Here is a 19,238-nt window from a genome sequence, read left to right as displayed (position 1 = left end):
AGTCACAATATCCAGCTTCTCAAACAATTTTAGCAAAACTCATCCATCCATAACTGTTTTAACAATTTTGAAAACAGACAAACCAACGGGGATGAAAACATAACCTCCGTGGCGAAGGTAAATCTGTGCAATACCAGAACAGGTATTCTGGCAATCAACAGCTGCTGCTAAATGTGGCCTTAATTAATTTTAATATTAGCACTCCTTCAGAGAAGGAAGTTCTTGTTCTTCTTATTGCTGCTATTGTCCAGATGGAGGAAGTTAAACGAAGTCTGGTGGTGATTCAGAGGGAACTTCTTCAGCGGTTATGGCTAACTGGCCTGGATATGGGCTTTCCAGGGAGGTTTGACTGTTGGATTTGTCTACAGAGAAAAAGAAACACACATTCAGATATTTACTAAGCAGGTAGTTCCCTCCAGGTGGTAGCTGCTCTACAGTTGACATGTCTAAAGAGGTGTAAATTGGATTGAATCAGTGCTTGAATAGAACTAGTTATCATAAGCCATTTAAAGTCTATTAATGAAACACTAAAGGTGCATTCCCACCTTTGCTTGGTGCATACTGGGGAATTTGCAAAACCGATGTCCTCTTCATTGCAGCTTTATAGTTGTTGTACAGTGCTGCACCATACTGAACAGACACACAGAGACACATGTTTAAGGTAAATATAATGAACATTAGAGCAGCGCAACAGCATAACCCTCAGATGTGGAATCTGACCTTTGCTATTCTGATAGAGTTGACCCAAAGCAGGAGTGTGTGTTTGTCTTCACAGCACAGGAATTTGATGTAAGGAGACTCTTTCTGGATGCAGGGATGCTGAGAAAAAACAAAAAACAGAGATTTTATAGCAGAAGCAGAAATTCAGAAACTCCGACCTTTAATCTGTGTATGTATGCAGTTGGGTTGCAAACCTCAAATAATTCTTTTTTTTTTTTTTTTTTTTTACAAAATCAGCCGTGGTGCAGTGGTAACTGCCTGGATTTATGTTTCCAAACTAAAAGTTTTTATTTCATTATATTTTATTGGGTAAACTAGAAGAGAAACCATTATTTTCCTGTCACTATGCAAAGAGAGCAAGGTGTAAAGGGAGGTGGATATATCGGAGCTCACAGTAAAAACATTTAAAAGGTTAAATCTGGGGGTTACCAGAGCAACAATTAGACCATGTCTACATAGACATACCACGAAAAAAAAAGGATAAATAAATCTGGACTAACGCTGCAGTAATCACATGGATATTGCTAAACTCTGCTGGACCTAAACTTTGCTGAGACGAGACTAAGCATGGACTTTTCAGAAGCAAATATTTCAGTTAGGTTTACCATAAAACAGAAAAGCACCTCATGCCAACTTCAAGATGGAGGATATGTGATGCTGTGGGTCTGTTTCTATATCAAACATTCAGGGAAGCTTGTTTGAATACATTGCTTCAGGAAAAATAATGCAGCTATAGGATCAAATCTTATTGAATCTGTGAGCAAATTGAGAACGAATCATCGCAAAGCCTTTCATTGTAACAATGACCCAAACATGCAGCCAACCCAGCACAGAGACGCTTCACCAAGAAAATTAGTTGGAACTCTAAGGAGAGAGAACGTGTGACGGCTCAGGATTCTGGGATGATTTGAATAAATGTTTTCAAATGAAAGGCTGGATTTTTACCAATTTGTCTTTGTTGGATTATGCCGCTATAAAAACTGGATTTATTTCAAGGCTTTTGACAGATTTCTACAAGACGTATAAACAAATGTGCATGCATTTGATTAAAGGCCCAAATGGTTTTGGTAGAGGCCCCTCATTTTTCAAACTGGGTCAGTCAGAAATGAACATGCTGACAGCATTGAAATCTTTTATTTAGAGCTACATACATAATAAATATTATATTTTGTATGCGGAGCACAAGGAAATAGTTTCTTTTTCCTTTTTAATCCCACTTCTGACATCACTCTTTGGGAGGTGATGGCCTTGTGGTTAAATTAGTGCACTTGTGCCCTGAGAAGGTTTGCAAGTACCCGGTTTGATCCCCACATCCTGCACTCTGGCTCCAATGTGAGATCAATAAAGTTCAATAATCAATTATAAATATTAAATGGCTTGTACCTAAATGTATCAGCAGAGGGCAGTGTAGACATACCCAGAGTGTTAATCTGTGTTGTATTTGTTCTTCTAAACAAAGTATTTGTACCCCTGAAACCTGCAGTTTAGTCAGACTGTTATTTGAGTCTCCACACATTTTAACCAGTTCTTAATGTTCCCTCGGTTCAGCTGGGACCATGGAAGTCGCTCGGTTCTCACTCTGGTTTAGGACACCCCATTACTGGCCTCTGTTCCTTGTTTTGCTCACCAATTTCCTCTTTCCATTTGCATGTTTTATAAGAGCACTTTCAACAAGCCTGAGAGGAGTTTTTAAACTCCAGCGACTCAGAATATAATCCATCTGTCCTGCTATAATATCCATAGAGTGCGGTCAAAAACCTATTGGATGAAAGCTGGTTAAGAAAAATAACCTGCATTTATTATCTTTAACAACTGATAGGACAGCTGCTGTCACTGGAAATCCAGCCGCTACAATAAGCTGTTCCTCACAAGAAGTTTAGACTTGTGGAAAATAAAGAAAGCATTAAAGATAATAAAGATAAACTGCATTTTAAAGCCTGGAATGGATCTTACCTTTAACAGGAAACAGTAGTCTGTGGGTGCTCTGTATTTCTGTTTGTAGCTGTTAGTGGTGTAGATGTTGACTTTTTCAAAGCGAACAAAACAGGCGAGATCAGTGGAAGACTTGAAAAAGACACAGAGGGACAAAAATGTTTGGATCAGTTTAATCTAATCAGGAGAATCCTTAGGTTCTTACAAGAACTTCCTTTTTATGGTGAGAAGAGCCATTTTAAACTGATTTTGTGGTGTTTTGGAGTCAGTAGCTTCAGTTTCTTAACTAGCTTCATTATGACGTTTTTCCAGACGGTGATAGCTTTCGCTTTCCGACACATTTAAGTAATGTAGCCTTTGTTGTTCAAACTTTGAATCTGCAAACTATACTTGCAGCTGTATCTCTAGCAAAAATAAATCAATTCAGTTTATTTAAAGTAGAGTTTATTTTTAAATATAGATTGAATCTATGTAAAATTATGTCTAATATTTAATGTATATTTTATTTACTGTAAATAAAAAAAATGTAAACAGCTTTTACTTTAGCCAAAAATCTTTTATTTTCACAGTTAGCAGTCTACAACTTAAATCAATCAGTAATTTCCAGGTGTACATACATTTTCAAGCAATTTAAAAAAACAAGAGCTGTCTAGAGGTGAGTAAAAAAATACAGAAGTTTCATGTTTTTTTTTCTAGTAAGCTTTAGAACCTAAGACTGTTTGCCTTACTGCATTTTGCATAGTCACATGTTTCTACATGTTAAAAGAAAGATAAGATCAAGCTTTGGTTACCATGCATATTTCTGCTTTTGTCTCTTTTTAAACTTTTCTGCCTACTTCTCTCTCAGCAGAGCAGCGTGGTGTTGACATATACCGTCACTAACAAATATAGGGTTACTGGTGCTAAGTGGAAGTCTTACTTCCTAAAAAAGAGGGAAGAAAATATTTTGATTGGCTTCTTCTGACCTTGCTCTTTAAAATGTGTCACAGCAATTTTTTGAAGAATGTATTATACACTTCATGTGGTATATTTTAAAGATGCCTGGGGTTAAAACAAAACCGTATCTTTTACTTATAAGTTCAGCCAGGTCCTTTGTTTCCCGTATTTCATTATTGAACACACTGATTAACCTGGTTTAATCAGTCTGTCTATTTACTGCATGTATACTGTATGTCAGCTTAAGAGAAGTTAAACTGAGAAGAAAGGCTATATATATATATATATATATATATAGAACCATCAAGAGAAACAAAACTACCCATTAGGGTTTTCTATACGGCTTCATCAGTGTCCCACGGTGCTGTTGCTAAACCTTTTTTAAGAATTATGATTAATTTCTTTAAAATTTTTTAAGTATGTCCTGCTAAAAGGTCAATTTTCTGTAAAGGTGCTTCTATAGTATTTCAGTCAGTTTGAGATCTGGATTTTTACCAACTCATTACAAGAGGTTGACCCTTTTTTATTTTAGACCATCTTGTTGCAGATTTGCCATCATGTTTAGGGTCATTTTCAAAGTAACCCTATCCAGTTTTTTTGCCAAACTATCTGAAAGCTGTAGGATGGATGGCCTTAAGTCACGAATCTAAACTTTTTCAGGTGTACCGACGTATGGTTTCTACAAAAACATAGTACTGTGCATAATGGCCAACCCTCCATCCATCAATCCATCAGGGTCGCAGTGGGGCTGAGACCTACCTACGGCAATCTATGGGCGAAATCCTGGGTACACCCTGGACAGGTCGCCAGTCTGACGCAGTTTGGCTGAACATCTTTACTTTTTTTTGCAAAGGTTATTTCAACAACTTGCTGTAGGTTCAAATGAGATGTTTATTATTTTTGGAGAGAGTGAACTTTTTCCTGCAGTCTGAGAATGTCCAGTACATTTTTCGCCCCTCAAATGTCTTATTCTTAGAGCAGAATAATGGAATTCAAACAGTTTGAAACAGCTTCTTCAAGGTCATTGCTGATGTCTTTGCGTTGACATTATCTGTACGCTCGAACTCCCCGGCCCATGCGTTTGTTGAGGTGGTCCCATCTGCTGATGATTAGGTATTCCACTGCTTTTAATTTACAGCATCTGGCTCCCACTTCCCTACTTAAATCCCATAGAAGCAGTGCAGCATTATATTTAGAGTAGCTTTTCCACTAATAGCACTCCACTGTGGCTTCCTCTCTGTGTCATAAATATCTACACTGTGAAGTGTTTGTGTTTTCTTAAGGTTAGATTAAAAAAATATTCCGCTAAGTAATTTATACATAAAACCCTATAATAAAGGAGGATGTATTATTTATAAGGCATGACTGGTGACATTTCCCTGATGTGTTTTACCTTTGTTTTTCCTTTAGGAACATAATAGATCCCAGAGGCCCTGAGCATGAAGTAGCGAGGTTTCCAAACCTTCTTCCCATCTTCTTTTAAGTATAACATGCCCTCAAGAGTAGGAACGATAACAGTAGGACCTCCAAAATTCTCCTTTTTTAATAATAAAAAAAGATAATACAACAGGGTTTTGATGTAATTATTATTAAAATAAGCAAAAAAGAGAAAAATAATTTGTTGTTACTTTAACCAACCTTGATAAGAAGCTCTTTGGCTTGGCTATTCATGCCACTCGATTTCTTTTTCTTCCACATGTAAAAAATCTGCACATTTAAAAAAGAAAGATTTTGCAACTTAAATGAGTCACATTTTCAGCATTTTTGCACGAACAGAACGATTCACTTTACCTGCGGCTCAGTGAACATCATGTACTTCTGAGGGATTGATAAGAAATAGAGTTTGTTTTCACTGTGCCGACTCCAAGCAGACAGTGGTTCCACAAGACACTCATGGTCCTCAAAATATCTTTCTGAAACAATAAAAAAATTCACTTTATAATAGGTTCCTGCTCACTGTTACTGGAATATTTAGCATGCACTAGTTGTCGCACCAGTCTGCAGCTCAGGGTTGGTCTCACACAAGCTCCAGTCGATGCTGTTCTCGCAGTGTGTCTTCTCAAACAGCTTATCCAAAACGTCTCTGACGGTCTGCCTCTCGTCTACCATTAGAGTCCTAGAGCTGTTGTCATCCATCAGCACCTTTATGATCAACTGTTAGGGGTAACGTGCTGTGTTTATTAAAACTGTGTGGCACATTGGAAGCAAGATACTGTATCGGCTGAGTTTACCTTTCTCACTTTAGCTTCTTTCAGCTTCTCCAAAGCTACTTTAATTTTGTCCGCCTTTGTCTGGGGTTCATTCTGGAAAACAAAGGTATCCTGGATTTCAGATCAAAAGTGGAAAAAGTAATACCTCAAATTTTAATGTAACTTATGTTAAAACAAATTTTTTTTGAAGTGATATAAATTTGATACACAACACATAAGGATATTTTAGGTGTCACACTCTGCTTTTAGCCCTCTTTAGGTAATGCTTTGTAGAACCACTCTCCACCTCCATTACACTTTTTAAAGTCTTTTTTTAGGTATGTTTAATTTCATTTCATCAATGTATCATTTGCGGACAGATCTAGCATCACACCTGTCATTTTATTTTTATTTTATGTCATACACAGTGCAGAGTGAGCTTTTTTGATCTGCTAAACCAGTTTAACAATAATAATTGAACTTTATTGATCTCACATTGGAGAAGTTTATCTCTGCATATAACCCATCCCCTTGGGGAGCAGTTGGCTGCCATCGTGTGTCGCACGGGGAGCAGCAGTGTGGGGTTAAGGGTCTTGCTCAGGGACCCAGTGTGCAGGCTGTGGGGATCGAATCTCGTACTTGCAACCATCTCAGAGGACAATTAATTGTGAATTTATTTTTGCTTTTTTAGTTAGGATGTTTCTGTAGCTGTAGCAGTATCTGGAAAATATTCATCATAATTTATTTGTGCATTTGAAATTAAGAGAATAGTTGAAACTATGACATGGTTTGCATGTTTACACTGAACTAAAAAAAATGGAAACACATATTTTACTGTAAAGGTGTTTTAAGATTGAGATATTAGTGAGATATTATGAAAGTCAGGTGCTTCCTTGATGTCAAAGAGGAATTTAAATTTGTCTCATGACAAAAGTGACAGTTGTACAGCTAGAGCACCACTGTGACAGAGCTTTCTGAAGAAAGTGCTGTTGATGCTGGTTAGGAAGACTGTATTTATATCTATGAAAATAATGTTATTGCAACAGTTATACAAAAGCATGGGTATACAGGTAAGCAGGTATATATTACGCAGGAATACAGGTATAGAATGTTCGTGCATATGGGGGAGGTAGCCAGATAAATTGCTCAGATAATAAAACACAGCATTAGTAACTTACCGTAAATATTCTCACTTTAGGGCTTTTTGTTTGTTTTTCTTGTGTATCAATCGTACCTAAAACTTTTAATTAACATCTAAAAAACAATTCTAGACAAAAAAATAAATAAAATACAATATTATACCAAATGAATGAAAGCCTATGTGTTTGGATATAATTAAAACTAATAAATGCTCTATAGGACTATCAAAGAAAATTAAAAGGAATTCAAATGAAAAAAGGATTCCATAGCTATACATTGTTTTTCATATACAATGTATTTGGGAATATTTTGATTCTTACCATCTTTATCACTTTTGACGACTGTGTGGTAACCACAGGAAATGTCACTACAGGCTCCGCCTCCTGATACACGGCAGGTGAGGTTTGATTTTCTGTAGGGTTGCAGGTATCTTCAACAGTGGAAGATTGCATCTGAACTGACTTTGACTCCAGATCAGCAACCAGAGCATCCAGCTCATTGTCCTCCAGCTCATTAAGAGACTCTGTGGATGGCGTAACATCAAGATACAGAGTTAGAGATGAAGAGTTGTAAAAACCACAGATTCTTGAAGTCATACACAGATTGTTAAAGGGAGGCTTTCCTGCTGCAGTTAAGGTTTATACATTCTTACATCAAAGCAATTTTACACAAAGGTAATGAAAAACATTGTGCTAAGCTGGAAAACTTGACAGGAGCTGAAAATGCTTCTAATCTGCAGCACTAAGCTCAAAATGGTTTTATTAATATTGTTTACATTCTTACAGGAAATGCACTGTTCTCATTTAACACTCCTAAAGCAGAAAGTTTAATAAAGTAAGATTAGCTACTCTGACAAAATCTTCATCTGCTACTGTTATTGATTTCAAATTAGCAGTTAGCATGATTGGCAATATTTAATCTCTAAACCACTTTATTGGTTAGTTGTTGGGAGAGAAAGATGGATTAAATACTATTGTAAATAAAACAATGTTCTTCGGAAACACTAACTAATATTTGATGATTAGGGTTGCCAATGTCAACTCATAAAATTAAACAAGGAACATTTCTCAGCAAGGCATTATCTGCCACTCTACTGATTTGTAAAATTGTTTGCCTTTTCTTCCGTGTGTGAGATTAGTTTCTGAATATTTTACTCAAACCTGAATTAAAGTTTTCTTTAAACACAAAATTTAATTTCTAAATATGGGCCGATTCCTTTTTTCAAAGGACGGTTGGTCATCATCTGAACTCTGTCCTTGAATGCAGTGCTAGTATTTTCTGGCAAATCATACACACTGGAAAAACGATCTAGAAGTAAGTAAAAAAATTACTAAATTAAGTGTATTTACCCTTAATTTGAGCAGGTAAATGAGATGGTTTGCCAAGGGAATTAGTATTTTTACTCTTAAAATAAGATAACTAGATAATATGCACTTGATATAAGACAATGCAACTGTGTTTTCTTATTTTAAGTGTAAATTGTCTTGTTCCATTGGCAAGATGTCTCTTTTACCTCCTCAATCCAATAACAAATGCACTTATTTTAAGAAAAAAATACTTATCTAGATTTTGATTTTTTTCCAGTGCATGCATTCTGTGAGTTGACATCTGTCATGATAAATGCGGTTTATGGGTAAACTGTGGAAAGTTTAGAGGTCTTCTTTCTTTTTGCTATTTTCTTACGGTTTTAATAAACTGTTATGCCAATGTCTATCAATAAACAAAAAAAAAAAAACAAAAAAAAACACGTAGTATCTTTTTCTGTGAAAAAATAGTGCATGCATCTCAGAATATATATAAAAATTGTTTTCACTAATTTAGTTTGTGTTTCAGGAAATCGCAAGACAGCATAGATTTACCTCTCACCTTTCCATTAAGATTGATATTTTTTCCCCTCCTTGGAAAATGTTTTTTGTGATAACATAGAAAAAGGTTTTATGTTATTAGATTTAAACTGGCCAAAGTATCTGAGGTATCTGTTACCGAGGGACAACTTACTGTACTATCTTATAATAAGCCTGTAACTTTGTGATTCAATTCAGACTGTTTCTGTGCAATGAACATAAATGTTCCTTTCTTTATTTCCATGTATTTTTCTGTTTATCTTTGTCTTCAATTTTTCCAAGGTTGGGTTAGGTGGTAAACCCTGGAATGAAAGTAGGATACTGACCAGGTACGCATATCACATCTACTGAAATTCTTTGATATGAAATTGTATCGCCCCCTACATATTTCTGTCTTAGAAATCATTTTCTAGATGTTTTCTTAAAGTTAGACTCATCTGCTGCCATTACTGAACAAGCTCTGATGTGGTGCAACAGAGAAATCTGTCTGCTATTTAAATTTGATATACTGGAGCTGAACCTCTCATTGTGTAGTTTGCAGTGCTCATGCCCAGTGCATTCATGTTCTTGAGCAATATTTTTAACCCCAGAGTCCATTTTGATCCAAGCGACAAGGGGTGGTTGTAAAAGGAGATAACTAAGAGGAAATTAGTTTAGCTTTGTCTAGCGCTTATGCTTATGATATGACTAAATCTTTTTTTATTTAACTTCTTCTGTTTAGCAGTACTAGAATTAAATCTACTCATCACACTCTACCTATTAAAAAACGCTGCAAATGTACTTTTTTATTCATGTAGCGTATACCTTAAGTTAATGCATGTCTTTGCAGTTTATTATAATAAATGGATTCTATATAATTTAATTTAATATATTCATATAAAAACTACACAAATTTGCATAGAAAATAAATTCTTTATAAAAGGATAAAAATTAAATTCAAGCATACATGCCTTTAAATTCATCAGACCTAAATCAAAGATTTTATAAACCGCAACTTTTCACATCACCATAACTCTTCAATCTAGAGTGTTTCTGCTTCTGAAGAATTGCATCAGCAGATATAATATTTAACTGTGAACTATTTTGCTTTTAATAAAACACAGAACTGTTTCAGTATCTATAAATGTATTGTGAAATTATGTAATTTGCGAACTTGACCCATTTTTTTTTTTTTTTTTTTTTAAGTGTCCTGTCTGGCAATGTGGCAATAAGAATAATTGTCTTGATGCCAAAAAGAACCCAACAGATTTACCTTTCACAAGTGGAGCAGTACGGTTATTGCCATAGTATTCCGCTTGTTACATGCATATAAATTGCTTTATTATAAATATGCAGGGAGTTTTACAGATTATATGGACACTGTAATGTAAGTAGAACAAAACAGAACTTGACCCATTCTAATTGGACTTGACTAAAGTGGATCTTTAACAGATCCTGATGTCTTATTGGTTACTTTAACAAGCAAGTTAAATCAACTTCTTTGTATCTTGGTATGATGCTAGGTTTATTCGCTTTGCTCAATATTGCAGACCTAACAGTTTAATGCTTCCATTTATATTACATAAACTGGGTCAGCAAATTCAGGATCTTTATTACTAGTTTGTTCTGAAATATTTCTAAGAAGCCATTAAGAGAGCTCAGCGAGGTCCGGGGTAGAGGTGGCTCCCTTTAGACAGGAGCAATGTTAGCTTTATCCACTTACTAGCACTGGCTAGTAAAAAACACTCACTTGTGAACTTCGAGATATTTCAGACGAAACTATGGTTGTAAAGATAGGAACAGGAGTTGCTCACCCACAGTGAGGTAAATTGGCACTGACGACTGGATTATTGGTTCATTCCATCGACCTGCCTAGCTCCGCCCAGTTTTCATTACTTTTCATCAGATCCACCTGTTCAAGCTTCTATTTAAACTATTTGGTACCAGCCATCAGTGCCAAATTATTTGAACCATAGGCGAGAGTTCTCTAGCATACCCAGTTTGCTACTCTTATTGCCTGATGCTGACTATTTTAGTTTAGTTTGGGGAAATTCCGGTGTGGATTTCTTTTCATCATTGGTGTCCTCCTTGATCATCTCCCGTTAAGTCCATTTTGGCTCAAACGATGATGTACAATTTGATCCGACACTTTCCCTTTACTTTCCCTTTACCTTAAAGTTCCAGTTTAATCTTCTAAGAAGTTTTTCTTGATATTTTTGGTACCATATTATCTGTCTCTTTGATTTGTCATAATTTATAATCCTCCATTCGAAGATTTGATGAACATTTAATTATTTCACTTTGTACAGTTATTTGTAAATAATGTTCTCTTTTCCTGATCATACACTGAAGAGATTTTTGTGTAAATTATTGTGCATTGTGGGCTATTTCCACATGACCAATCATAAAGCACTGATGAGAAATAATGAAGTGGATATGCTGAATATTTAACCAACTAATTTCTTCCATTACACCCTCTATATTGCTTTTATTGAATGTTAGCTACTCTTAGCTGATTTATTTTGCACCTATCTTAAATTAGATATGTGAGGAAGAATGAGAACTTGCCATTCAGGTTGTTAAAGCCAATGGAGAAGGAGCTCTCTTGTGTCCCATCCACTTCTGACGAAGCTGTTGCTTGTTCTAGACTCTGAAGAGTGATGTAAAAGGTCATATAGTTACATTTAAAATTATTTCTTCAGCTTTTTTTTTCTGATAGCATCACAATGGATTATTTTGGCCCCATTAAAGACACAAGCATATATACATTTAGTCAATCTAAAACAGACCGAGCGTCTTTGGGACATCATCTTTGTATTATAAAAAAAAAAATAGAAACTACTTTGCAGCTTACACTTGACTTCTGATCTTTGTTATCTAAAAACTTTTTACTATACTGTTATTTTTTTGTTAAATTAAACACCTCTTGTTTTAGATGCCCTGCAGCAGAACACTTCTAAAACATTAAAAATCATGCAGCCACCCATGCTATTCTTGCAAATTTTTTTCTTTTTATAACAGATGTATATATTTTGGTCACACACTCATATCTAAAGTTCATTAGACCACATGATGTGTTTCTAAATGTTAAGGTCAGTGTCTTGTGGGTATCTCTGTGAGACGTAACCCATCTGGGTCTTGAACTTTATAAAAGTTGGACATCCTTATGCAGTTTGTATTTGCATTGGATATCTCTAACAACCCCTGGATTTGGTGACTGTACCCAAAAAGGAAGTAGACTTTTGGATGTCCACAAAACTTTTTCTGATATCTTGGCTAGCGTTGCAGTCAAGACCACACCAATCAAGATCAAGCACTGAAAAAACGATCTGGAAATGTCTTTAAAAAAGTCAATTTACCCTTAATTTTAATCTGTTAATAGGATGTTTTGCCAATTGAATGAGTATTTTTACTCTTAAAATAAGATAATTAAATAACATGCACTTGGAATGAGACAATGCAATAGTTTGTTCTTATTTTAAATGTAAAATGTCTTGTTCCATGGCAAAGTGTCTCACTTACCTTCTCAATTCGAGACAAAATTGACCAATTTTAAGAAAAAATGACTTATTCTAAGTGACTTGGTCTTGTCCTTGTCTCAGTTTTCCTTTGTCTCAGTCGGTATGGTCTTGACTACAACACTAATCTTGGCTAATTCCTTTTAGTGATATCATCTCACTATGTTGGAAGATGTGGGGGAAAGGGGTGTTGTGGGTGGTGTTTCCGTTTTAAAAAAATACACAGGTTTGACTCCATTTAACTCATATTTGGATTAACAATAATGTTAATCCAACATCCCTCCTTGAAATGCCACCTTAACGTGGTGGAGGGGTTTCAGTGCCCAGATGATCCCAGAGGCTATCCTTTCAGGTGCCTAAATGCTCCTGGTAGGGTCTCCCAAGACAAACAGGTTCTGGGTGACGGGTCAGACAGAGAGCAGTTCAAAAGTCCCCATGAAGACAAAAAGATTGACGTTGGTACGCTGGAGCTAGGGCCCCACCCTGGAGCCAGGCCTGAAGTTGGGGTTTGTTGGTGAACGGCTGGAGGTCTTCCTCATGGCATTTGAGAATCTACAAACAGCTGTCCAATCCACATGATATAAGATCTCTCAGTGTAATCCAATATTTTCCATATAAACATGGCCAATAGTAAGTGATTTACTGGCATTTTTTGTGAGTAAATCAGAAAACAAAAAAAGGTTTAGCTGTTATATTTAGGCTGTATGTGCAAATGTGTATCAACACAGCAATATTTTTTTAATCAGATGAGGATTTTTAAAGCATTGTGTATGCCACTACATACTGCATGCTTGTGGTCAGATTATAAAAAGCAAGATGTGCAAAGACTTTAAGGAGGCCTTGACAGGTGCATTAATATTAATCAGAATGCTATTGCTATTGAACAGAATGCAAACATGCAGACTGATTTGCATGCAACTAATAAACATCCACAACTCAGCATGTATATACGTTTTCTGTCTAAAAGAAAAAAATAAAAATGACTTACCTGAGAGAGATGATCCATCTCTCCCAGCAGGTCACTAAACATAGCCTCGATGTCGTCCATCTATCAACAGCAGAACATTTATTAGCATACATGTATCAAACTGAAACTTTGGGGTTGTACTTTGTCAAAATACAACCTGAAACTTAACTATGTTGTATTAGTATATGTTTGTAAAATACAATCCTGCACTAGGGCATCTAAAAAAAAAAATAGAAAATGAATTTTGATAAATCAAATCTCTTTTATTATAAATCACCTGAATGCAAACTGTATCAAAAAAATCTCTGTATTTTTAGATATATTTCAGGTGCTGTGTAATTTAGTGTCAAGATTAGAGTAGAAGTTTGGAAAATGATCCTATACTGTTTTGATCTTGCTGTGGACATACTTTCACTCCATTTGAGCCTTGGTCTTGTCCAGGCCTTGCATCCCTAAATTCTTGGTTTCTGTGTGTTCTGGTTTTGATTTCGTCATGTCAAGCAAGGGCTGAAAAGTGAGTAAAAATGTTCATCGAAGCTTGAAAAGGTTTTCATGCTCCTCTTCTTTAAGATACCCTATTTAGCGATCATCTGTCATATAAATTCACAATAAATTCATCGATCTAGGTCTAAGAAATGTAAATACTTTAAAAGAAACTGTATTTTTGTTAATGTTAGTAATACCAAAGGATAATGTATTACATAACAAAAAAAAACAAAAAAAAAAAACAACCAGACAAAGCATTAGGAACTGAAAATTTTTCTGCCATTTTCAGTTCAGTTTAAAAAAAGGTTTCATGCACTTTATCCTTCCATAGTTGATTTTCTAACAGTAAAATTGATGTGCTTTCAGTAACTGCTTTTATTAATCAGGTTGGTTACAAAGACTAAAATAATATCGTCCTTTTCACTTACAAGTGAAAAAAAGAACATTTACAGTAAGTAAAGTTCACACTAAATTACTCTCTTGACAAAAAGAATAGTCAGTAGCTCAAGCATCACTCTGCAGCTCCAGAGCTGATGATGCATAGTATCATTTGTATGCTTACTATGCATAGATGCATAGTAAGCATACAAAACAGAGATGATATGCTTAAAATGATTTCCATGCTTCTCTGGCTGTGACAAACACAAGCTGCCTTTAATCGCCGGCCAGCATGCTTCACCCCAAGTGCACTTGGTGACCTCCTCCGTATATTCAGCATCACACCTCCTTTAAATCCTGACACCTTGTCCAAATGCATTCTCTTATGCTTCCACCGCATTTGTTGTTCGTGCTAAAAGGCAACATACTGTAGAGATGGACAGCTCAGCAGCTGGAGGTTTCCATATGGAGGCATCGAGTTACCAACTTAGCTTTCATGTGGATGAACTTCAAAAATTAGGTGGAGAATAGGATTTCTGCTGTTGTTAAATCGAGGAAGGCATTCTACAGAGAAGCTTTGACCCACAAAAGGTTAAAGAGACAGAGGAGGACTGCCACATACTCCAAGCAGAAGATATAAAGAGGGGAAATGGTAATGGTTTTTACATGACTGAAGAAGTACAAATCTCTTGTCTGACTTTCATACTTTACTTGTTGACTAGGCCTTTTACCAACATCAAAAATATGTGAGATATTCCGCTTGTTACAAATGCAATTTTCAAATCGCAGAGGCACTTAATTTTGGCCACGTTACATTAACAAGACTCACCCCAGCATTTTAGGTTGCAGTAATATGTTTAAAGCGGGTTTGCTGCAACACAAAAGGAAAGAGAAACTTCCAGCTAGCACGCAGATCCATGCATGCATGCAGGTAGAAATAGCACTTTTCCAAACAAAGCTTACAGTAATGTCCTGCAACAATCGACTCTGCACATGAAAGCTTTCAAGGTCATGAAAATCTGAAACCCTGGAGTGAAACGTCTACATGCTTGTGGTTAGAAATAAAATAACAATTACAATATTTGTTGAAAATAATTGAAATTTAGATTTTTGGCAAAACTGTTCAGCCTTAATGTAGTCACTTTCTCATAATAATTAATGTTTATTTTTGTTCTATGTTTTTCATTTTGTATTTAACAACTTTGATAAAAAAAAATTACATATCGAAATTATTTTATATCTGAATAACAGTGATTTATTTGCATTGAAACAACTAAATAAACATTTTTTTTCACTCATTAAGCAAAAAATAAAATAAAAGTAAATGTCAAGTTATATATAACATAGTATCAAGAAATTAGCTATCCCTAAATTTCATAATTCTCAGCTGGCCCAGGTTGGATTTACAGGAATGTTGTGAGTCATTGATACGTTAATAGGCCCAGTTTTGCTTCAGCTTTTGTTCTTCTTTCAGAGGCTTCACATTTTCTTAAGGACCCTATATTTCATGGTGGAATTTAAAATAGATGCTATGATAGTGAGCTGTCCACGCTGCAAAAAAGAATTTCAAAACCATGACATTCTTACCCTCACATGTCAAAGTTTGTAAAAAATTTAATTTTCCTGGAATGCTGTGTTTGGTTTATGCCACATATGTCCTTTATTCTTTTATCTAAATAATTCATACGTAGATGCATTATTCCAGATGTCCTGGAGTTTGAATGAATTATTTTTGTGTTTTTCTTCCAAAACAATGGCCTCCCTGCTGGAACACCTTGGATCACAACAAAACTTTGAAACCTGTCTTTGCTTGTGCAGGCATGCAGTTTAAATCTAAGTATGTCAATTTTTCTTAAAATAAGTACAATTTTCATTTAATAGAGCAAGTAAGTGAGCAACTTGCCGATGTGTATGTATCTACTCAAATTTTTTACTTAAACAGGAAGATCCTTATACAGGTCCTGTAATGACATTTGAGGCTTATAAGAGATTTTTAACATCTCTGATTTGCTTTTAGTGGAAAGTTACTTAGAGTGCTGCATCTGGGTATGCTGGGACTGGTTTCATGTGTCTTCCACTTAAAGACTATTTAATGGTTGATTTGAAAACTTTGAGACCTTTCCAAAAGTTGTTCAAATTGTCTTTCTTATTCATCATCACATCATTAAATAGCATTCTTTCAATGCAACAGGATGTTCCAGCTCAATTCAACAGTCAGGAGAACACAAACGTAAGTATCTAAGGTCTAAGCATGCCACCTTAAAAATTATGGATATTTATTCTTACCATCATGTTCACTGAATGCAAGATGCCTGTGTGTGTACATGTGGCATTTGAAGGGAAATTAATTGTGAAGGTGTCATAATTTATTTTTCCATACCAGAAAATTCCTTTATTAAAATTTTGAAGAAATATGTATAAAAAATCTAATTTTTTCACATGACTGTAGGATAATAGTGAGAAAGGCTGCCTATACAAACCTAAACGCAAACAGTTTCAGGTTACAGGCTTCACTGTGTGGAAACTTTTGATATATGACTCTAATACTTAATGTCTACCAGGAGGCTGCTCAGTAATTCTGTGATCATAATTTATTTAAAGTCTCAGTAAACAGTTGCCAACTAATTAAAAAGCAGATTTTCTTCCTGTGAAAACTTTCCGCTATTATTATTTTTTCTATCCAAAGTTGCTTGGAAACTTCAAAAGTCCAGTGGAATATTTTTTGTTTCTTTTTTTTTTTACTTTCTTGAAAAGTAGCAGAAATGTTAAGATAAACTGTTCTTTTATTTTTTGAAAATAGCCCAAAATTTTGCTTAGAATTATTTATTCCCTGCTTTAATTTTTGTCATTTGGGGACATTTCCCTGTGAGGCTTATTTAACTTTACCAAACTTCTTATATGCATATAATTTAAGCCTTACACACTACTAATTAAGTTAAACCTGTAGTGTTTGCAGTATATATATGAATCAATGATTTGTCTCTCTAGAGTAACCACTCATCATCTTCATACAGATGCAAACAATCCGCTGTAAATATTTAGAAACTGAGCCAGAACACATTGTGCTGTTCTGCCTGTTCTCCTCATGCTTACAGTAAGCTAAATAGACTACCTATCAGTTACTAAGAAGGTGAAGCGGAACAGGTACAAATCAGTCCTACTTTCACATGAAAGCGAAAAAATACTATTCAAACTTCAGCCTCTGATGTGGAAAATAGTTTTAGTTCCTGTCTTCTTCTGCTTTTTAGCTAATGAGCTGCATTCAGTAATAAATACTTTTGAGTTATATGAAGTTTTTGAGTATGACGCATGACAAGCCCACAAGTGGGTTTTAACCCCACTGTCTCATCAGGCTTGTGCGAGTGTTAGTGCGGCCTCCCACCGAGGCCTCCCATAAAACTAAAGCATGAAACTGCCAAAAGATCATCAGGGAAGCAAACAATCCAGCTCGGGCCAAATCCGGGGTAAGAGAACCATTTATCAAGATGAAAGAACACAATTGCAGCAAAGTGCTGACAATAAAGTGTCATATTAGATCCCTTCTTGTGGCCTGGGAGCCTCTTGGTGTTTGTTATTTCTATATTTATTAGTTGCACATCCATGAGTTGACTCCTGTGAAAGAACATGTGTTTGACTTAAACAAGGCTGACGTGGCTATTCAAGTATTTAACTCTTACAGGATCTGACAGTATGTGAATTCTGATTTGAATTTTCCCCTTAGCATGGAAATTTAAATGCACTGCAAAAGCTTTTGCATATTGATCTAGAGGTTTAGTATTCATCTAGACCTGTAAGGAAGGGTCGAGGAACATCACATCAGATAATAACATCAAAAGATGGAAGACTCCATTTATGGTAAAAATGTGGTAAAACATTTCATGGTCAGGCATGAAGAAAGGAGATGTTGCAGTTCTACACTACACAAAAGCATCGCTGTAATACTGCACAATTAAACTTACAAACAAACAAATATATTTTGATCTTCTAAATGTATTGCATAGTTACACACATTAATGCTCATCACAGCTAATTACAAAATAATGCCTTCTTACCTCTGCCTTTCACACAAATGATCACCACTAAGTGTGACTGATGAACAGCCCACACTAGGTGTCCTCTAACCACATGACTTTTTGTAGATATTCACTTAACTTCCTGAGAAAACAGGAAGTAGATCTAAGTCCTCTGGTAAAACTGTGAGTTGTTTTTTTTATTTATTTTTTTTTCTAAACATATTGCATGCTTGCAGTGCCACAGATAGATTGACGCAATTCTGCATGTCTGAGAGAGAGAAGCCACATTTAGAAACAACATTCTCTATGTGCAGAGTTAGACTCCGTGGCTTATTTCTCACACTCAAAGCTAATTTAAACTCACAGTTACTGCACAGATGCTAGACAAGGACAAGTTTAAAAATTTTTCTAACTTATGAAGTTGAACACACATCTGCCTGAAGCGGCTGGTATGTTGTCTGGTATTTCCCATTTTCAAGAGGGACGAGGAGAAACGGTTTCCAAGTCACGTGTTAGAATGAATGTAATAAAGGGATGCTGTGAAATAGATTGTTTAAAACAATGAAGTCTATTTCCTGCATTTCTTGTGCTTATTTCAATTTATTAATTAATTTCCTTTTTTCAGATTATAAACAGTATTACTAAAGCACTTAAACAAAAAGTTAAAAATAAAACCTACTCAAAAATATGAACATATATACATTTACTGTTTCTCTAATATGAAGTGGTTTTGACAGGATTAAACTGCTGGCTGCCTCTAGAGTAGACATATCTAGATTCCTTTCCCATCTGGTCGAATGTTTTGATCTATCCTTGGAATGTAACTCAATGAACAGAACAGTAAAAGACAATATTGAAAACAGAATCCTTCTACAATACATTCCCCATTCCCCAACTATTCAACCAGGGGTGACGTATGGTTTAGTCATAGAGTCGGTGTCCTGTATAAAGGGGTTTCTGGCAGCCATTCATAAATCCATTCAAGACCATAAGTGTCTTCACTGCATGTCCTACTTAGAAAACAAATTATAACGACTCAGAATAAGTTTGTACAGTTTAAAGGTCAGTGATTTAACCGAAATGACTCCCCTTTGAAGTCACACCCTTCTGACATAGTTTATAAAGGACGTACTTCC

General features: G+C 35.5%; 1 protein-coding gene across 1 annotated transcript; it reads right to left on the bottom strand.

The window, feature by feature from the left end:
* Positions 1–261: 261 nt before the first annotated feature.
* On the bottom strand, positions 262–18,206 carry LOC119779312 (amyloid beta A4 precursor protein-binding family B member 1-interacting protein-like). Its single transcript, XM_038278911.1, has 13 exons — positions 18,142–18,206; positions 13,247–13,306; positions 11,309–11,390; positions 7,238–7,440; positions 5,820–5,891; positions 5,583–5,742; positions 5,380–5,501; positions 5,227–5,295; positions 4,982–5,125; positions 2,674–2,784; positions 721–819; positions 546–630; positions 262–362 (listed from the first exon to the last, which is right to left on the bottom strand). Exons 2-13 carry the CDS (start codon positions 13,304–13,306, stop codon positions 262–264), a joined length of 1,308 nt encoding a protein of 435 aa, XP_038134839.1. The 5' UTR covers positions 18,142–18,206.
* Between the last annotated feature and the right edge of the window lie 1,032 nt (positions 18,207–19,238).

The sequence above is a fragment of the Cyprinodon tularosa genome, unplaced genomic scaffold (genome assembly GCF_016077235.1).
Source record: "Cyprinodon tularosa strain WSP-4 unplaced genomic scaffold, ASM1607723v1 ctg145, whole genome shotgun sequence".
Lineage (NCBI taxonomy): Eukaryota > Metazoa > Chordata > Actinopteri > Cyprinodontiformes > Cyprinodontidae > Cyprinodon > Cyprinodon tularosa.
Note: the sequence above shows the minus strand (reverse complement) of the source record. Positions and strands in the feature narration are given on the sequence as shown.

Bases quoted from the DNA above. Each gene is read 5' to 3' on its own strand.
- LOC119779312 (XM_038278911.1), bottom strand. From the start codon at position 13,306: ATGGACGACATCGAGGCTATGTTTAGTGACCTGCTGGGAGAGATGGAT. The intron at 5,296-5,379 runs GTAAAGTGAATC...TTAAATGTGCAG, and splicing joins TGATGTTCACTGAGCCGCAG to ATTTTTTACATGTGGAAGAA. The intron at 5,126-5,226 runs GTTGGTTAAAGT...TTATTAAAAAAG, and splicing joins CCAAAGAGCTTCTTATCAAG to GAGAATTTTGGAGGTCCTAC.